General features: G+C 39.0%; 1 protein-coding gene across 2 annotated transcripts; it reads left to right on the forward strand.

The window, feature by feature from the left end:
* Positions 1–704: 704 nt before the first annotated feature.
* On the forward strand, positions 705–9,938 carry LOC143040728 (protein FAM136A-like). 2 transcript variants are annotated; one of them, XM_076212099.1, is made up of 5 exons: positions 705–853; positions 4,987–5,127; positions 5,861–5,938; positions 8,275–8,358; positions 9,122–9,938. In XM_076212099.1, the coding sequence occupies exons 1-5, from the start codon at positions 767–769 to the stop codon at positions 9,242–9,244; spliced, it is 513 nt and encodes a 170-aa protein (XP_076068214.1). In that variant the 5' UTR covers positions 705–766; the 3' UTR covers positions 9,245–9,938. The 2 variants fall into 2 exon arrangements, with proteins under 2 accessions (XP_076068214.1, XP_076068215.1); XM_076212100.1 differs by lacking the exon at positions 8,275–8,358.
* The last annotated feature ends 8,554 nt before the right edge of the window (positions 9,939–18,492 follow it).

Here is an 18,492-nt window from a genome sequence, read left to right on the forward strand (position 1 = left end):
TGGAATGAGTGGGAGTGGGTACTTTCGTTTTGACAAAGCTACCTCCCTTGTAAGGGGGAAAAGCCCTTGGTACATTGGTTAATAGATATTCCGTATTGCACATGTAACATCTAGTAGTAACATATATTTGCTGATGGCTGGTTCTTGTTTATATACGATTTAGTGTTCATATATTAGTATTACGTTTATTCTCATTTGGACCCCAAAAATGGCTAAAAAAAAATTCTTATTATCTTGGTGGCGCTGTTTGGAATCCTACGATGTGGGTGTCAGAGAGGGGTCTTCCACTACTTGGCTTATCTTCGGGCAGACTTCCTGATTTGATTATATCACTTTTATGTTTTCAACGGCACTCCACGTACACCGTTTGCATTAAATGATTAATGTAAATTTTACAAGTGATGTAGCATGCATTGTAAAGATGTATGATAATCCAAATGCTTTCAACCACCACATCTCGTAATTATTATAATTATTAAAGCTGAGAAAACATAAATTTTCATTCCAGATTCAGAATTTCTGGGGTAGATAGTATGCTATATATTTTCTATTTTTCACCAAGTATGCATGCATTGATTTTTATATTTTAATTTTTATCTTAATATATCTATTTTTATATTGATTATATTATCCATACTCAGTACACGACTCTTTTATATTCTTTTATATAATGAAAAATAATAGTGGAATCGCAAATTCTCCAGCTGATAGGTCACGTGATCACACGACAGCATCAGCAGCCGATTGCGGGCTAAGGAGAGCAAGCATGGTGGACGACGCTCAACACAAAATCCAAGGTGCCATGACGGCCCTTGTAGATGAACTTGATCGAACATTTTTACGAAATATGCAAGTAAGTATGGTTAAATGTTAAATTTTGTTTACGGTGGAACTGTAACTGTTTAACGTTAGAATTAGGAGGAATGACCACGGGTAACCTTCACTTGCCGGATTTTTTTTTTTTTTTTTTTACAGAAACCGGTACTTACTTAGGATACATTGGGTAAAGTGAAATGATTTGAAGTAATAGAATTTGTTAACAAAATTTGGTAATTAAAGCCGTATTTTGGAAGGTCGTAAATGTGATTAGCTTGATTTATTGGAAAAACATTAAATCCATAGATCCATACCTTCAATGACATCAACTCAAGCTAGAGATGTTTTACTTTGCTCATAATTATTAGAGTATTAGATGGCAAGCGGTCTATAGGTCGGTTTCTGCCCTCCGAGATGCAAGACATTTGGTACAAATATTACTGACCCTCTAAGAATTTGCAAAAATTCACCTTGCTTGTCTTGAAATAAAGAAAGGTTGATCTTAGACTTAGGAGATTATTACAGAACAGGTGTGCCTGTGAGATCTGGTTGTACAATCAATTAATAGTTATTGTTATGACCAATATGATAAAATATGCATCCAGTTTGAGTTTCTTTCCAGATTGCACCAACAATATTTTGTGGTAAGCAGTTCCTTGTATCCACAAATTATATTTGTGAAGGAGTATTTATCTGGCATACATTCTTGTTCCTTTTATATTTCTAAATGATGACCTGTGGAATGAGTTCTGTTCTTTTGATAAGTACTTAATTAATCCAGTACATCTTCATATGTTGTTAATGAAAAAATATATGAGGTGCGCTGTACCAGACAGGCAAAGATGCTAGTGCCAAAAGAAAAATTCTTGAAGTGGCTCATTAGGTCAAACTTTGGATAGCAATAACTCAAAACATGATTTTGGTGTCTTTGCCTATCTGGCATGGAACACCTCATGTGAAAATTTTCATGTTCTCTCTGCCATCCTTGTTGACATGGATGACCTTGGGGTGTGCATACATTAAATTACATAGGCTATTGTGTCTGTGTAGAAGTGCTGCTTCACAGCCATGGTGGTATGCCACTGCTGCCCAACTTTGTTTCTCTTTCTTGTAGAACCACTTGGACTGGTATCATTTCAGGTTTTACATTGGTACTGTCCTCAGGAGCCTATCTAATGCAGCTTTGAACCTCTCTACTATGAACCCAGACATGCCTCTAGTCTCCTTTGGGAGTGAGTTGAAGATTTTTGGACTTTCATAAGCGATGCTGACTGCCATCATGGTCCTGATCTTCTCTGGGGGTGTAGATGGCAGGCTGCATCTCCTGCACTGGCACCCCTTTCTCTCTGTCACATAAGTCTTGGGGTGTCGGGTCAGGCACCTGTCTCTCTAGGACTTTCCAGGTGTAGATGGTCCGATACCTATCTCTCCTGCACTGCTGGGAGTACAGGCCCAGTTTTCGCAATCTGTCCCAGTAACTGAGGTCTTTCGTGCCCTGTATTTTCCTGGTGAAAGACCTCGGTGCTGTCTCTAGCCGCTGTATGTCTCCTCTCCTCTGGGGTGACCCTCACTGGCTGCAGTAATCTAGCAGCGGCTGTACCAGAGCCTTCCACAGAGTCAGCAGTGTCTCTCAGTCCCTTCTGGTGAAGGTTCTCAGCATCCCGCCAGCCATCATCCTGGCTTTCTTGACTCTCTCCTATGTGGTGCTGGAATGAGCAGTCCTTGCTGAGGTGCACCCCAAGACATTTGACGTGGGTTGTGGCTGCAATTTCTTGCCCCTCCTTCTGCATACAGCATTGTGATCTCTTTTATGTCCATGCTTCAACATTTCAAATACACTGCATCCAGGTCTTGTTGGAGGCAGGACACTTCTGTATTTACCTAATTGTAGTATACAGAAAAGGAGCTTTGCTCTTTGGGTCCTGTCTCCTATCCTCTAATTTTCTAATATACCTAGTCTCACATTCATGTGCAGTTCCAACTTAATCTATATCTCTGATTTCCAGTTATCATATTTAGACTTGAACTCGTTTATTGTTTGACCTAAGGCTATATCGCCTAAGCTATTCCACGTATTTTTACATCTACAGTATATGGAAAACTATTTCTTCACATCTTTTCGATGCGTGGTCTTTCTTAATTTACTTCCATGGCCTCTTAAAGCCTTCCCATCTTTGATCAGGAGATCTCTTCTATCAGTGCATTCTATCCCCTTTAGTGACTTGAATATTATAATCATGTCGTCTCTTTCTCTTCAATCTTTCAGAGTTGATAGACTGTACTTTTATTCTTTCCTCATATGGTTTATCTGCCAGGCTGGGGGCCAGTTTAGTTGCTGCCCTTTGTATTCTCTCAGTCTTGCTCATATCCTTCACTATGTGTAGGGACCATACTACTGACACATATTCCAGTCTTGGATGTATCAGGGTTTTGAGGAGTTTTTTCATCATCTCTTTATCCATATAAAGGAACACCACTTTAATCTTTTGCAGTAGTCCTTATGTGGCAACTCATGGTAGTGTCGTTGGTGAATGTTGTGAGGAAGGAGTCACGTACTCCCTCACTTATGTCCATCATGTGCAACAGGAACAGCAGTGGTCCCAGAACAGATCCTTGGGGACTCTGCTAACCACCTCTGCCTCTTGTGACTTGCATCCATCCATCTCTACTGTTTGATGGTGACCCATAAGAAAATTCTTGGATCCATATGTCCAGTTTTCCTGATATACCAAGGGCTTTTGTTGTAGTTTGCCATGATCAACCTTGTCAAATACCTTGGCAAAGTTTAGAAACACGACATCTAGATTCTTGCCTTCTGCCAGGCTATGCAAGACCTGGTCCTGGTGTGCCAGGAGTTTAGACAGACAGGATCTTCCCATCCTGAAGCCATGTTAATTGTTGCTGTGAAGGTGATGATCTTCCATGTACTTGGTGGTCCTATTGCTTAACACATTTTTCAAATATTTTTATTAAATAGGAGGTGAGGGCAGCAGGCCTATAACCCTGTCTCCACTTTTGTTAAGGGGGTACACTGTTGCTTTCTTAAGTTCCTCCAGAACCATTCCCTTATACATCAAGCATCTCCACAAAAAGTGCCAGCAATTTCAGGAGAATTGCTGGCACTCCATCTGGTCCCACAGCAGCATTGGGTTTGATCTCCCTAGTGGCTCTTTCCATGCCTCTGAGATGGTGAGGTCTGTTAGCTGTGGCTGTCCCTGCAGCCTGGACTTAGTGAAGAAATCTTTGGGCATCTTTACAAGTTTTTCTTGCCTCAGCTCACTAAACACTTTGTTGTATTGGTGTGTTAGTAGCTGGCACATTGTCTTGGGGTCTCTTGTTGGGCTGCCATCAATGTCTTTCAGTGTTCCAATCCAAGACCTAAAAAAGATTATTCATGAAACCATACACTGGCAGATCTTGAAATAAGAAAAGTTGGTGTAATTAATGTGTTTTAATCAGGAATAGAAAAAAATTACAAGGTATTTGGTGGGTCTCAATAAAATAATACTGATAAAATTTATGAAAATTATCTTTAATACATAAAGTACAGGTGTTTTTTTATTTGCTCATTGATAATGTGATTTATATTTGAAGTTTTCATACAAGAATATACCCTCCCAAACAATAGCCTAACTGAGAAATCATTCCCCCAGCAAGTAAGAACTACACTGGCATGACTTGTTCAGGCAACCACCCAGTGCTGAACCAGTGACAAAAAATCACCCTAACCACAGACTTAAACTCTCCTAGATAAAATCATCACACAGAAGACAGAAGAATTTATAATACACTGCCCCACTGTCATCCTATCTAGGGAGCAGCACAATACATATTCATCAGGTGGTGTGGGTCAAACTAGTCTTTGTAAATCAAGGGTCACATTCATTTATTTATTTTTTATTGATTGATTGATTTATTTTTATTATTATTATTATTATTTTTTTTCTTTTTTTAATGACTGGTTTTTCAGAGGCTGTACATGATGTCTAGGTTTGGTATTCTGAATGTCGGTGCAAGTTTTCATTTTTTTTTTTTTTTTTTTTTTTTTTATTTTATTTATTTTCTTTTTTTTTCTTTTGTACTTGAACTTGTTACTTGAAGCATTTATTTTTAGGGCCTTACTCCACTGTACAAAGTGTATCATGTCTCAGCAGTGTTTTCCTTTTGCAGAAACGAATGCACCTTTGTGCAGCAGATTGTTGTAGCAGTGAGCAGTCTTCTGTTGACCAAGTTCATCGTTGCATAGAGTCCTGTTCAACTCCGTTAACTCAAGCCCAGTCATTTGTCCAACATGAACTCTCTCAATTCCAGGTTTGGTTTTATGATTTACATAGATAACAACAACAATAACCTGTAGACCTAAATTTACTTTTTAGTAGCATTGATCCAACTACTCGATTTACTTGCTTTCAAAGGATACATTTCGCCCATTAAATTTACAGAAGAGAAATTGTTTGAAAGGTTATTCATAGAGCATAAAATGATGATTACAAGGTGTGTAAAAAAGGAATGGGAAGAAAAATGCACAGAAGAGAAGGATCTTGGTTATGATGGTGGCTTGGTGACCGAGTAGGCTAGAGTGTCGTTTCTTATGGGTGGTGGTCAAGGTGAGCGATGGTTTGAACCCCACCAGTAGTGAGAACCACAATGGAAATTAGGACTTTCTTGTGTCCTCCTCAGACTTCTCAGTAAAACTAGAAACCAAAAGACCCAACCCAATCCACATTTAAGTGTACAGCAGGCTTCGTTAGTTTCCAGACAGAAGATTCATGAAACCTCAATAACAGTAAAGTCCAGGAAAAAGCTGAAGCTGGTCAAATTTGATGGTATAATCCCTCAAGTTTGGAGGATTTGTACTGACAGTACTGCAAGGGTATTCTGTTAAATTATAGTTAACAGTTATCTTCATATTACATATGCTCCTTAGCTATTTGTAGTTTTATTGTCATTTTGGTAATTGATCAATGATTTAGTGGTTGTATATTGTTTTTATTGACCAATATTGAATGTTAATACCTGCTTAACATGGGCCTTTTAATTGTAGGAACGACTGCAAAGATGCGTCATGGTCTGTCAGGATCGTGTGAAGGAAAAGGTGCATTCACACACCACAGAGGCACAGGTAAGAGTAGTGAAAGTTATATCAGACTGCCAAGTTTTTCAGCTTATTGCGTTATTTCTCCCCTTGCTTTTATGATATTTGTTTTGATAATATAGGCTTGACATTGGGGATTCCAGAATTTATGTATAGATTTTACACTTTCAGCTAGGCAGTAGGAACAAAGCATGGCCAATGGAGATTCATATTGTTTTGCTCTGCTTCTTGATGGAAAAGATGATGCTATTGATGGAGTTCTAATTTCTATTTCATTTAGTGTGGACCATCAGTAAGACTTAGTGAAATTTATTTTAAATTCCTAGCTCAGATCAAAGATTTAAGGGAGTAGTATGTAATGAGCATTGTTGTATGCTTCAGTTCTTCAGTCAGTATACTAAACACCCCTTCTGCTGAGTCAGAATACATACATATACTAAAAGGCCTTATCCTCATATAAAGGGATGGTCAAGTCATAGCAAACATCCATTCTTCACTCATCAAAAATTTGTTTTCCTTTCTGTCTTAGCTCCCTGTGGTTGAAAGATCTTACTTGTCCGATGACCACTACAGGTCAGAGGTAAGGCAGTAAGACATAGCACCACAGGGTGGTCCAACCATCAAATCTGGTCCTGTGGTTTCATTACGTGGTAAAGAAAAAAAAAACCCTGTCATCTACTTAAGAAGTTACAAGAGGAAATTTCTTCAGGCCATGTCAATATGTTAATCATTTAAAAACACACTCCACTCATCTGTTTCATGCCCTCTCCCTTCCTTGCAAAACAGACATTAATCTTGCATCCATTACCTCTTATGTCGTCCATGTACCTTATTGTTGGTCTTCACCTTCCATCCTCTTTTGCTAGTTTTTCTTCGGTTGTTATTTCCACATATCCAAACAACCCCAGTATTCTTTGAACTATCTGATCTACTAGTTCTTTCCATTCCGTCCATCTTTGTAACCCCCATTATTCTTCTTAAACACCTCATTGCAAATACCTCTAAGGATTTGCCTTTCTCCCTTCTTTAGATTCAAAGTCTATTGTATTCAAGATGGAGCCAACAATTGTTACATGTAAGTGATGGTCATGCAAAACAGACATCAGAAAATATTATCTCCTTGCCACCTGGTTTCAAACTGTGTTGACACAAGGCTGTCCTGAGGTGCTGACACTTAGTCTTCAGATTAGGCCCAAGATGTGTCTATCTACTTTAACTGTATTTCCTCCACTTTTTCATGCAAGATCAAAATCAGTGACTGTTCCCCTTTTGTGACTATAGGCTGGTGACAAAGACAGTTTCAAACTAATGGAACAGACATTAGTCCAACATTTCTTCCTAGAGGGATTTGTGGGAGGACCCGAGGATTTGCTAATCATTATGGGATTGCGGGTTTCCAGTTAAGGCAACAGTTGAAGCTTGCAACTGGCATGATGTATGCTTTCTTGCAACCTTTGGATACTATTCCTCTCTTATAACATACTTAATACACCACTTTCATGTCTTGTTCTTTCTATCAGACCATTGCTACAGGTCTCTCTTGCAGAGGACCTAAGGGTTTCAGGTAACAGGCAATAAACTCTTTTTCTCTCTTAACTACCACTACACTTGCTTCCTTTTGTCCCATTATTTCTCCATATTTGAAATGCAATTGCATCCACCACTCCCCAGCATTCATATTTAAGCTTTTCTATATTTATTGCTCTCATTTAGTGCTTCCTTGAATCTTTGAAAAGTGAATGTCATGTATTTGCTATAAGGTAGTTTTTGAAAGATTATGTATGCTGTAGAAGTGCATTGTAAATTGTTTGGTTTAGCCTTCCCATCCCAGCCACCCTTCAGCATAAGGTAGATGATGATGGAATAAGTGTGTGTGTAGATGGGGGTGTCAATTTAGGACATATCCCAATGTAATGTCTTGTCCTGTCCCCTACTGGTCAATACGGACTCCCTTCCAAAACTTTTGCATTGCCTGATTCTAAATGTGTATTTACTTTAGACTTGCCATGAAAGGTAAAACAACTGATTAAGACACTAGATTGACATTGCTGTCTTCTTAAAAATAGTTAATCCCAGTGACGACCGGGTTTTTCTTAGTCCAGAATTGAAGTGTGTATGTAGGATTGAAGTAGCAGATGCATCTCTTTGGATGCTACAGGTACTGACAGAGAGAGAGAGAGAGAGATTTTTTTTTTTCACAGCATTTGGAATGATGTGAGCTTTTAAAATGATGTGCATGCCTGAGAACTTGGGAAAAATGATAGTTGGAAGAAGGTAAAGATAGTACTGCAACCCACCATGCTCCCTTGGATAACTAGATACCCATACAACTACTAATTTGCTGGTCTGGGACTCTCCTACAGGAGGCCCCACCTGCACGGGGTACGAAGGTCTTGGCAAACAGTGCTGGCAGTGTTTTGCGTCAGGCTGCCCTAGGAGTTGGAGGGGTAGGAATCATTTCTCTGGGTTGTTGCCTTGCAGTGTAGAACTGGTTGCTGCTTTTCTGTTGGTGCAGTGAGGAATACATGCTTCAGTCAAGACAAACAGCTTTGAGCTGAAGTGTGAATTAATTATATGTTAGGATTTTCTCCCAAGCTTTAGGAAGTAATTCCCTTTCATAGTATCTGTGGCAAGAGCTTTGTAATATGTCGTTGGGCTGTCCATGCTTTAAGCAGCTGAAGAAGTATTTGGGACTTATTTTGTCATGAAAGCTTAGAATGAAGTTGCAGGAAATTTACTTTGTTATCTATGGCTTCAAATGCTACAGTTTTGTTGTATTTATTTTAAATAGTCCCAGCTAAAGTAGCAAAATCATCATTACTGTACAACCTTAAGTGTGTTATGTAACAATTGTAAGGTTTAATAATGTAATAAGGTTTCCCCAGTTAGTGTTTTTCCCAGCTTTTTGTTCAAATCACCAACAGTTTTTGAAGCTTAGTCAACTAATAACTAGGGTTATGCCTAACACCAACTTACACTGTAAATGTAGTTCTATGGTGGTCATGGAGTAAAGGCTCTGGCATACTAATCTTTGCGTTCGTGCTTTGGGTAAGTGCAAATAATACAGTTATGCTGCTTTGTAATTGAAATATATATGGGTTATGCCTTGTATTCATTGTAGTATGTATAGGCTGCTTTGTTTGAAGATTGTATGGATAAACAAGAAAGGAAACTGTATATTTCTTTTAATACTGGGTTTTTACTTTACAGGTGGCAGTGTATAAAGCAGAATTTGAAGGATGTGCCATGAATTGTGTAGATGAACACATAAATTTGATGCCATCAGTCAAGAGGCGAATTGCAGATGTGCTTTCAACTAGGGCGGGTAGTTAAGCAGACTTGTCATTGCTGTATTTGATGATTTTCATACCTGACTGCCATATTGCCAGGTTGGCACATAAGAAAACGTTTGGAAGACATTGATAGCAGGTAGATTCCAAAATGCAGTCCCTTCATAACCTCATTGTGTTGTGTTGATTATGTGAACTTGCACCATTTTATTCACTTTTCTAAGTTCATGGATGTGGATATGCATGTTTGGCAATAATTTCTACATTTATATAAACAGATTGTGTTTTTAAGTGCAATGGAACTTAGAGAAAAAGTTATTTTTTTATTGACATAGAATGCTTGTAACTAACTTTTTCCTCCATTTGTGAAAACATGAAAAAAAATACTACAGCTGTAAATAACAACCTCAGGTGCATAACAAGGTCTCTGCTGACTTACTTATTTTGCGGCAGCTTGGCTTCTCCATAACCACAGTGAGCAATCTTTGTTAGATTGATCTAACAAGACTATTAACATACAGGGAGTGTGCTTTAGTGTGGATGGATTGTATGTGTGTAAGATTGGTGCCAAGTAAAGCCTGTTTGTAGCTGAGGATAATGATGAGGATTTGCATAAATTTGTGAACCATAATTTACAAAGAGCTAGAATTCCTATATTGATATTTTGGAACCATTTGTTAGAGTTGTACAGTGAACTGTAAATAATTTAATATAATTTTGTGAATAAATTTGGACAACTGGTTTCATTTCACAACACCCACATTTTCTCAAGATTTGTCAGTCAAGTGCCTTGAATAACACTGCTAATAAACATTCAATCCACTGGCCCAGGTATCTCTTGCAGAAGGCCCATGGGTAACTGGTATTGGTTGCTGGATTGGGTCACATGTCAAGATGATATTTTGTATTTTTTGGGTAGAGCAAGATTGGTGTGATGTTGAATGAGGTGCTTTGTATCTTCTGTATGGTGATTGCATCTGGGGCAATTGTGTGCACTATTTGGCCTCTGCATATGGTTCCTCATTCTCAAACTGCTCAAATTGTGGACAAAACCATGTTGCATAATTTACTGTTTTGAGAATGAGATTCTCCACATCCAAGACTTGGAGTATGTCTGCTGAGAAGTCCAAAACAGAGGTAGATCCATAACGGCAACATGGAATCATGTATTCCGAGGCACTGTGATCCACTACCAAAGTGCAACCCCCCTTCCCATTCTGTTTAATAAGAATTTTAGTTGTAATCCCTCACTCGTGTGTTGCTTGGATCCCTAGTTCTAAATATAAATATTTCCAATTTTCTAACCTGTGCTTTCCTTAGTTTGCTATCCTGAACTAGTTGGGGAGCTGATGCAACCCTTTGGGATTTGTTGAACTCCTGTATAAATGTCAAGCCTACTCATACTTCACCCAGTGCTCTTCAAATGCTGGACCCCACCTTGGTACAGGTATATTCTGCTGTGCTACAAAAAAAAAAAAAAAATGTATGCAAAATGTGGGTACCTTCCTTTAAACTACCTTATTATTCTTATTGAGAGAAGCGAGTAAATGCCTTGGTGGATTAAAAAGTGTAATGAGAAATAGACATTTGGGAATGGATGCTAAGAGGAGATTGTATGAAGGAGTGATTGTGCCAACAGCACTGTATGGGGTAGAAACATGGAACATAAGAGTGAATGTGTTTGAGATGAGGTGTCTGAGAAGTATGATGGGGGATAGAGTGAGAAATGAGGTGAGGAGAACGGGTGGTAAGGGAGTTTGGAGATGGGGTGGATGAAAGAATATTGGGATGGTTTGGACACATGGAAAGAATGAGTGAAGAAAGACTAGTTAAAGAGGCATGGAAGGCAGATGTGGAGGGAGTGAACATGAGGGGACAACCTTGGATGAGATGGATGGATGGGGTGAAAGGGGCTTTGGGGAAGAGGGGAATGTCTGTTGAGGAAGGACAGAATATAGGTGAATAGAGAATGGTTGTATATGGATGATGTGATGCATGAGATTGGATGGGTGGTGAGGTAGTATGTGTGAGAAAATTTTGATGCAGCCCGAAGGGATTTCTCCCCGTCTTATTTTTTTGCATGAGGAGACATAGAGGTGGGGTTACCAATTTAATGAAGCGGCCTTGCTATGTCTTGCGGCACTGCTTCTGACCCAGGGCAGTGGACAAGATACAGGGATGACCCGTCATCCAGGGGGTGCCAAGATAAGAGGGAGAGTGGAGTGTATTGGGGATGGAATGGTTTTTATGCCTTTGTTTTTTGGCTACCTCCCTTGTAAAGGGGAAAAAGCCCTTGGTATATGTATTATTATTATTATTATTACTATTGTTATTCTTATTATTATTTTTACTCCTCTTATTCTTCTTCTTATTCTTCTTTTTTTTTTCTTCTTATTCTATCAAATATCTCCTACATCAAGACCTCCCCTCACCACCTCTATATTTTACATCCTTGTTATCCCATAACCTTCAGAGACTTGATAGATACCTGCAATATGCCTTTACATTTGGCATGAAAATGGCAGGCTCGCAATCCATACAAGAAACATTGAAGAAAGTCTTTACAAACATCTTCCTAGGTCTCCTGATTACTCCTTCCTGTACACCCCAGCTTCACCTTGGCCATACTGCAGAAAAAATAAATATAAAACACCATCTCGAATGAGTCTTGCACTTATCCTCTCATTCCTCGGTCATTAACATCTACTCAGGTAGCTCCTGCTATATGGGCTAGTTAGTGCAGCAATGTCCTACAGATGCAGAATCTGTAAAAAAAAAAAATTGATTCAATCTTCAACATTAGATGCTTTGCTATAGGGAGGTAGCAAAAAAAAAAAAAAAATCCACTCCCACCCATTCCAACCCCACATACTCCACTCCCATCCACTGTCCTTCTTCCCTCTTATCTTGGCTCCTAAATGACTTGTCATCCCTGCATCTCACCCACTGCTCTGGGTCAGAAGCAATGCAGTACATCTACAGCAAGGCCACTTCATTTAATCGGCAACCCCCCTCTCTGTCCCATCATGCAGAAAAATAGAAAACTGGGAGAAATCCCTTCAGGCTGCATCAAAATATTATTCACACATACTCCCTTACCGCCCCCCAACATCCACTCCCTTGCATGCATCACCACATCATCCACACACAACCATTGTTTTTTGGCTACCTTCCTTGTAAGGGGGGAAAAAAGCAATTGGTATGTGAATATATGTATGCTTTGCTATTCACAACTCAAGTTCCCCCAACCCCAACCTACATGCCCCAGAAGCTCTTTCCACTGTTAATTTGTGCCACCTATTAATCCACAAGATCTATTTGTGATTTGTATCCTTTTGCTGGTTGCTATTTCACACCTGCATCCCTGTCAACAAATGGGCTAAGACAGCTTGAGATGGAGTATTCCCTTCTATGCCTCCACTCCTCTGATAGATTTGCACTCCACCCTCTGGTCCAATGCAAAATTTGTGGCAATAATGCTTGGAGGAACATCTGACAAATCATTCGATCAGACCTTGTATCCACCCATGGCTCTCTTCCCACCAATGTAACTAATGCTTAAAGATACCATAGAACAGGGCAAGTGTGCCACAATTTTGTTTTGTTTTTTAACTGTAATACATACATACATACATATACCAAGGCTTTTTCCCCCTTCCAAGGGAGGTAGCCAAAAAGGGAAAGGCATAAAAACACTCCCACCCATTTCATCCCTAAATACACTCCACACCCCTCCCACCCTTCCTCTCATCTGAGCACCTCCTGGATGACGGGTCATCCCTGCACCCTGCCCACCGCCCTGGGTCAGAAGCAGTGTCGCAAGACACAGTACATCCACAGCAAGGCACTTCCCAACCACTATATGCATTTACATTGATTTTATTGTATCAAAACAGAGAAGAACATGTAGATATGACCATACTTTGAACTTATTCTTCTTAGTATACAATATGGCGCACTTACCCAAAGAGTAAAATCCTACTGAACAGTGATGTTTACAAAGCAGTGAGCAGGGAAGAATGTGAAATTCTTTGAAATTGAAGGTTGTGGTAGCCTCTTAAAGTACATTATCTACTAATATGACATATGTATCAGGTCCTTCAGGCTTAGCAAAGGCATATTTCGCATCTTGGTCACTGTCATAATGCTGACATACATACTCCACCACATATTCTTCACCCTCCTTTTCTTGTACCTTTCCTACACAGTGGATACTCTGTTTCTTGGTAGCAAGCTTCACCAAGATTCAATCACTAGCTTTAACTGCCTCTGCCTTCACTGAATCAGGATCAGACTGCAGAAATTCTGCTGATTTTGCTGTCAGATAGAGATGGTTCCCGAGCTCTTGTTTTCTTCTTTTGAGGTCCTGATGGCCCAGCTGTAGCAAGGTCATGAGCACTTATACTTTTCCCAGGTGATTGATACCTGCAGTCTCCTACCTCAAACAGCAGCCCCTGGCTTTCTGCATGCAGCTTCCCTCAAGACCTGGAGGTGTTCAACATCCATGGGACTTACCAAGTGTGATGCAGATGGAGGAATGTCAGATTGCTGCAGTTTATCAATCACTGTTCTTGTTCAGTGAGTAGATGTCTGTCGCTGCAAAAGGGGTTACAAGAAGCTGGTATTAGGGATTGCACTGAGCAGCTGTAAAAGCAGATATGGAAACCATTGCTCTGGCAGTGTTGTGAAGTGCTCTCCAAGACCAAGCTTCCATTCTGGTTCAACTTTTTTCCATGCCTTTTCATAGGTCCATAAATACAAACATCAAGTGGCTGAAGAAGATGAGTGCTATTAGGAGTAAGAAGGATAAATTTCATGTTGTGCTTCTCACACAGCTCAATGGTTTCTGCAGACTGGTGAGGTGCAAGATTATCTATCATTGCTCTAGGTAGATTATTGTCCAGCTTAGTAAAATAGGGTACCATAACCTTTAAAAACCATTCACCAAAGCAATGACTATCAAACCATCCTGACTTTGTTCTATCATATCTGGCATGTATTGGTTCACCTTGCACCCAACTATGCAATAAATGCTCTGCTTTGTAAACCAACATAAGGATCAAGTAACACCCCAGAAGCACTTCCTGAAAACGTGACTGAAACACTTGGTTTTTGACACATTAATTACTCTTTCTACGTGTTTAACACCCTTCCTATAGATAAGAACTGTACCCTTTGGGTCATCACAAAAATTTGTCTCATTGTAATTGATAACATTTTCTTGAGGTAAATCTTTCACATCACACTTATCTAGATTAACATAAAACTCAGTCACAGCTTCTACACTTACAACTGCCCTTTTCTACTGATGTTTTGGCACGCATTTACTTGGTAAGTATTTGTGATGCTTAACAAAGAGATTCAACCACTCTACACCTGGCATGTTGTCCTTCAGTTGAACCACTGTGTGAGCTGCCTTTTCCAGAAGGATTTAACAAAGGTATGCAACTCAAGATCATCATATACATATCCATAATCCCCTAAAACAGCAATATGCTGAGCAATACACCACTCCCCCTCTGGCAGCAAAGCAGTCCGTTGCTCTCCTATTGACCATGTTCCTCCTCTTGCACCGATCACATGATCCCAGAGGGTTCAACAGGGAATCTTCATCCCTAACCACTTTGTTCATCAACTCACCAGCCTTCACACAATCAACAGTTCTCTTCAAATCATCATTAATATATCTCTTGCCCTATGACCTGCCACCCAAAGGTTTGTAGTGGTGCACCATTGTGAACTTGGTCAAAGGAAAAAAAAAAAAATTTAGTAATGGGCATGGCACACTTGCCCCAGAGGACCTGTATCTCTCCCTAATTATTGTATAAGTTTAGTATTGTAACATATTCAACCTCATCATATTTGCAGTTCACAACCAAATTTTTATGTATATATGATATTTTCTTGCTCATCTAACCAGTTGTTTGTCTTATAATGGAAAAAATGCAAATATCAAAAAAGTTATAATTAAAAAACAAACATACCTTTTCAATTTAGAATGTTGAAATTGAAATTCAATTAAAAAACTGTCAATTCTACTGTCTAAATGGTGGACTTATCTAAAAGAAAAAGAAACAATTAACCAATTCCATTAGGTAATTTGGAAATGTGGCACACTTCCCCTATTATGGGCACACTTACCCCATTCTACAGTAACACTGATATATTCAAGATTAAGCTATATTATAAATAATTACTCTCATGGACTCCTGTTGATTAAAAACATACTTTGGATACCCCATCTAATCAACCCTTCATTACATCTCACTTTCTGATCTTCCCCTTCAAACAACAATCACACTCATTTAATGGGAAATAGATATCAGTGTCACTATCTGAAAAACTGACATTCTCTTCTGAGGAACCTATCACTTCAATTAGTTGAAGTGGGAGTTTATGTCTTGTATTTATTGTGATATTTTATCATCTGTGAGGACTGAAATAATTAATACATATGTATATATACTAAAGGCTTTTTCCCCTTTACAAGGGAGGTAGCCAAAAAACAAATGCATAAAATCCACTCCCACCCATTTCATTCCCACATACTCCACTCCCGTTCACTCTCCTCCCTCTCATCTTAGCTCCTCCTGGATGACAGGTCATCTCTGCAACTTACCCACTGCCCTGGGTCAGAAGTAGTGTCACAAGACACAGCATATCCACAGCAAGGCCGCTTCATTTAATCGGCGGTCCCCCCTCTCTGTCCCCTCATGCAGAAAAAGAGAAGACGGAGAGAAATATCTGGGCTGTGTCAAATTATTTTTCATACATACTCCCTTACCACCCCACCCCCACCTACTCCCTTCCATGCATCACAGCATTATCCATACACAACCATTCTCCATTCACCCCTATCTTCTGTCTTCTCCCGTCCTTCCTCAATAGACATTCCCCTCTTTCCCAATGCTCCCTTATAATAATTCTTGCCTTAGGTAAAGTGTTGGGAAGCCCCCTAAGGCCATGGTGAAATTGAAGATGGATGAATATATGAAAAGATAGATGAATATGAATACTTTTTTCTTTCAGTGACAAGGGATTTACAAAAGTTAAATGGATTATTTCCTGTGAAAAAACAATGTGTCGGTGGTAGTGGCACATGTCTTTCTATTTTTGTGGAAACTTCCTCTATCCAACTGAATATTCTACAGGGCTAAAGGAATACTGCGATCGATGTGCTTCACGAGGATGACTTGTGCATAAGACAGACTGACATATGATTGTTTCTTTAATGGCCGGTAAACATATCTTATGACAGAGGTTTTCAACTTCGGGTTCGCAGGAAGGTCTGCAAGGGTACTTTCATGACGATCGAAATATATTTAAACATTTAAATCTGCATGTGTAGTATCATTGACCCTTGTTTTTTACGTTAATGCTTAACTGATGGGAAAGTCCTTACTACTTGAGCAATCTGATATCCATTGTAGAACCGTTGTATATCTAATTAGTCTATATATTCTAAAATTGGTGTCTAGTTAATGGAGGTGTGGGTCGATAGTCTAGCTAAGGACTCACGGGGTGCATAACGGGAAAAAGGTTGAGAACCCCTATCTTATGATGACAATACAAATAGTTTAGGTTATTAATACATTCCATGCCTTATAGACGTGGAAAAATATTATGATAGCCATTTGTATATATTCTTTTATATAATTTAAAAACGACAAAATGACATCCGGGTCGCCTGAGATATGTTGTCAACAATACTAACCAATGGGCAATGGGCAACAGAATGCAAAAAAAAATAGGCTCCTTTTCAATTGTGTGCATGCAATATTGCTCCTTTAGCACGCAATCTTACCCAACGGTGAATAAAATTGTCTGCTCAGAAAAATATGTAAAAGGTCATATAGTGATTGGGGGTACTAGGGCACTGTAATTACAAAGTGAAGTGAGGGAAATCTGTAGATGGTGTCAATGTTACGCATTTTTGTCTTGGGACAATAAAGAAGGCGGCTTCAATACTTCCGTTTCAGTTACAGTAAAGATCCAGTTGCAAAAAAAAAAAAAAAAAAAAAAAAGCATGGTGCTCGTCCTTGATGATAAAGCAGTTAGATTAATCTAATCATTATTATATTATGCGGACAAGGATGAACATACTTTTCATATCATGGGAAGGCAGAATAAAAGCGAAAACGTTTTTTATTAGCTGTTAATGCCAACACATTATCATCGGAATGTTTTGTAAAGCAATGGCAGAATTTTTTGCGTTTTAGTAAGGGTTAGCATGCACAGCTGAGGAAACAAAATTCGCCTATACAATTTTCTCTGGTTATACAGGTGTAGAAAACTGTCGTACCACATCACCACAAATAAACTACAGTCGAATTTGTTTTTGTGTTATCAGTGGACGCACCTTTCAATCATCTGTAAAGTAAGTGTCTTTAGTAACAGTGGATAGTAGCAATGTGTTAAGGAACTTTTTTTTTAACTGTACGAGGTTTGAAACAAATAAGCGTGCGGAGAGAGGCTGTAAAAAGTATTGTAAAATAGTGGTCAGCGATTTGAATGTTTGTACCTGAATACAAACGCTAATATTTTTGTTCATTTGATTGTTCTTTTGTGTAACTTCCTTCAGGTGAACAATAGCATACTGGGCACAGGGAATCGGCTTTCCCATAGTTCTTATATAAATAATGTGGTAAGAGCAAATGACCATTGTTTGACGAACAAGACATGAAACAAGTACACTAGCATTTTTAATTAGTGATTGTCTTTGTTCATGTATTTAATGCTTGGTCCCTCTCCTGTAGGCTGTTTCATAATAAGTTAATTTTTACCAGCCAAATCAAAGTATATAAACTTTATCTTTAAGACGAAAGGGTTTAGGATAACCAGCCATTTATTGTCGAAGTGGATCTGCTACAGTAAACTAATTTGAAATGTTAACCGGTAGTCGACAGAGGTCGTTCTTGTATATTTTGTTGGTTGTCGTTAGATGAATTTAGTCAATGATAACCAGGTGATAATCCAGGGCCGGTTCTAAGCCTATTTGATCGGTTTAATCAAATCGGGCTTCGAGCGGAAGTCTGTAATTGTCTTAATTAACTTGTATTAAGAAATTACAAATTTCATTTAATCTTTCAATATTTAGTATATCAAACGTTTAACACTGCTTGGCTAAGATTGGCATACTACACGAAAATTAAACAAATTTCGAGAGTAGAGGCCTGATTGAATTTTCTTATTTCCCGCAAAAGCACCGGCCCCGTTCCTTGGGAACAGTAACGGATTGAACCGCGTGGAAACTGCAGCGGTACCGCATAGTCAAAGAAAAAGTGCGCGGTT

Source organism: Oratosquilla oratoria, chromosome 29 (genome assembly GCF_046742065.1).
Source record: "Oratosquilla oratoria isolate Oo_2021 chromosome 29, ASM4674206v1, whole genome shotgun sequence".
In the NCBI taxonomy this organism is placed as follows: Eukaryota; Metazoa; Arthropoda; class Malacostraca; order Stomatopoda; family Squillidae; genus Oratosquilla; species Oratosquilla oratoria.

What these genes read in the sequence shown, in the direction of transcription:
- LOC143040728 (XM_076212099.1), top strand. Translation starts at nt 767, where the DNA reads ATGGTGGACGACGCTCAACACAAAATCCAAGGTGCCATGACGGCCCTT. An exon ending in CATTTTTACGAAATATGCAA is followed by an intron (nt 854 to 4,986) that starts GTAAGTATGGTT and finishes TTCCTTTTGCAG; the next exon opens with AAACGAATGCACCTTTGTGC. An exon ending in CACACACCACAGAGGCACAG is followed by an intron (nt 5,939 to 8,274) that starts GTAAGAGTAGTG and finishes ACTCTCCTACAG; the next exon opens with GAGGCCCCACCTGCACGGGG.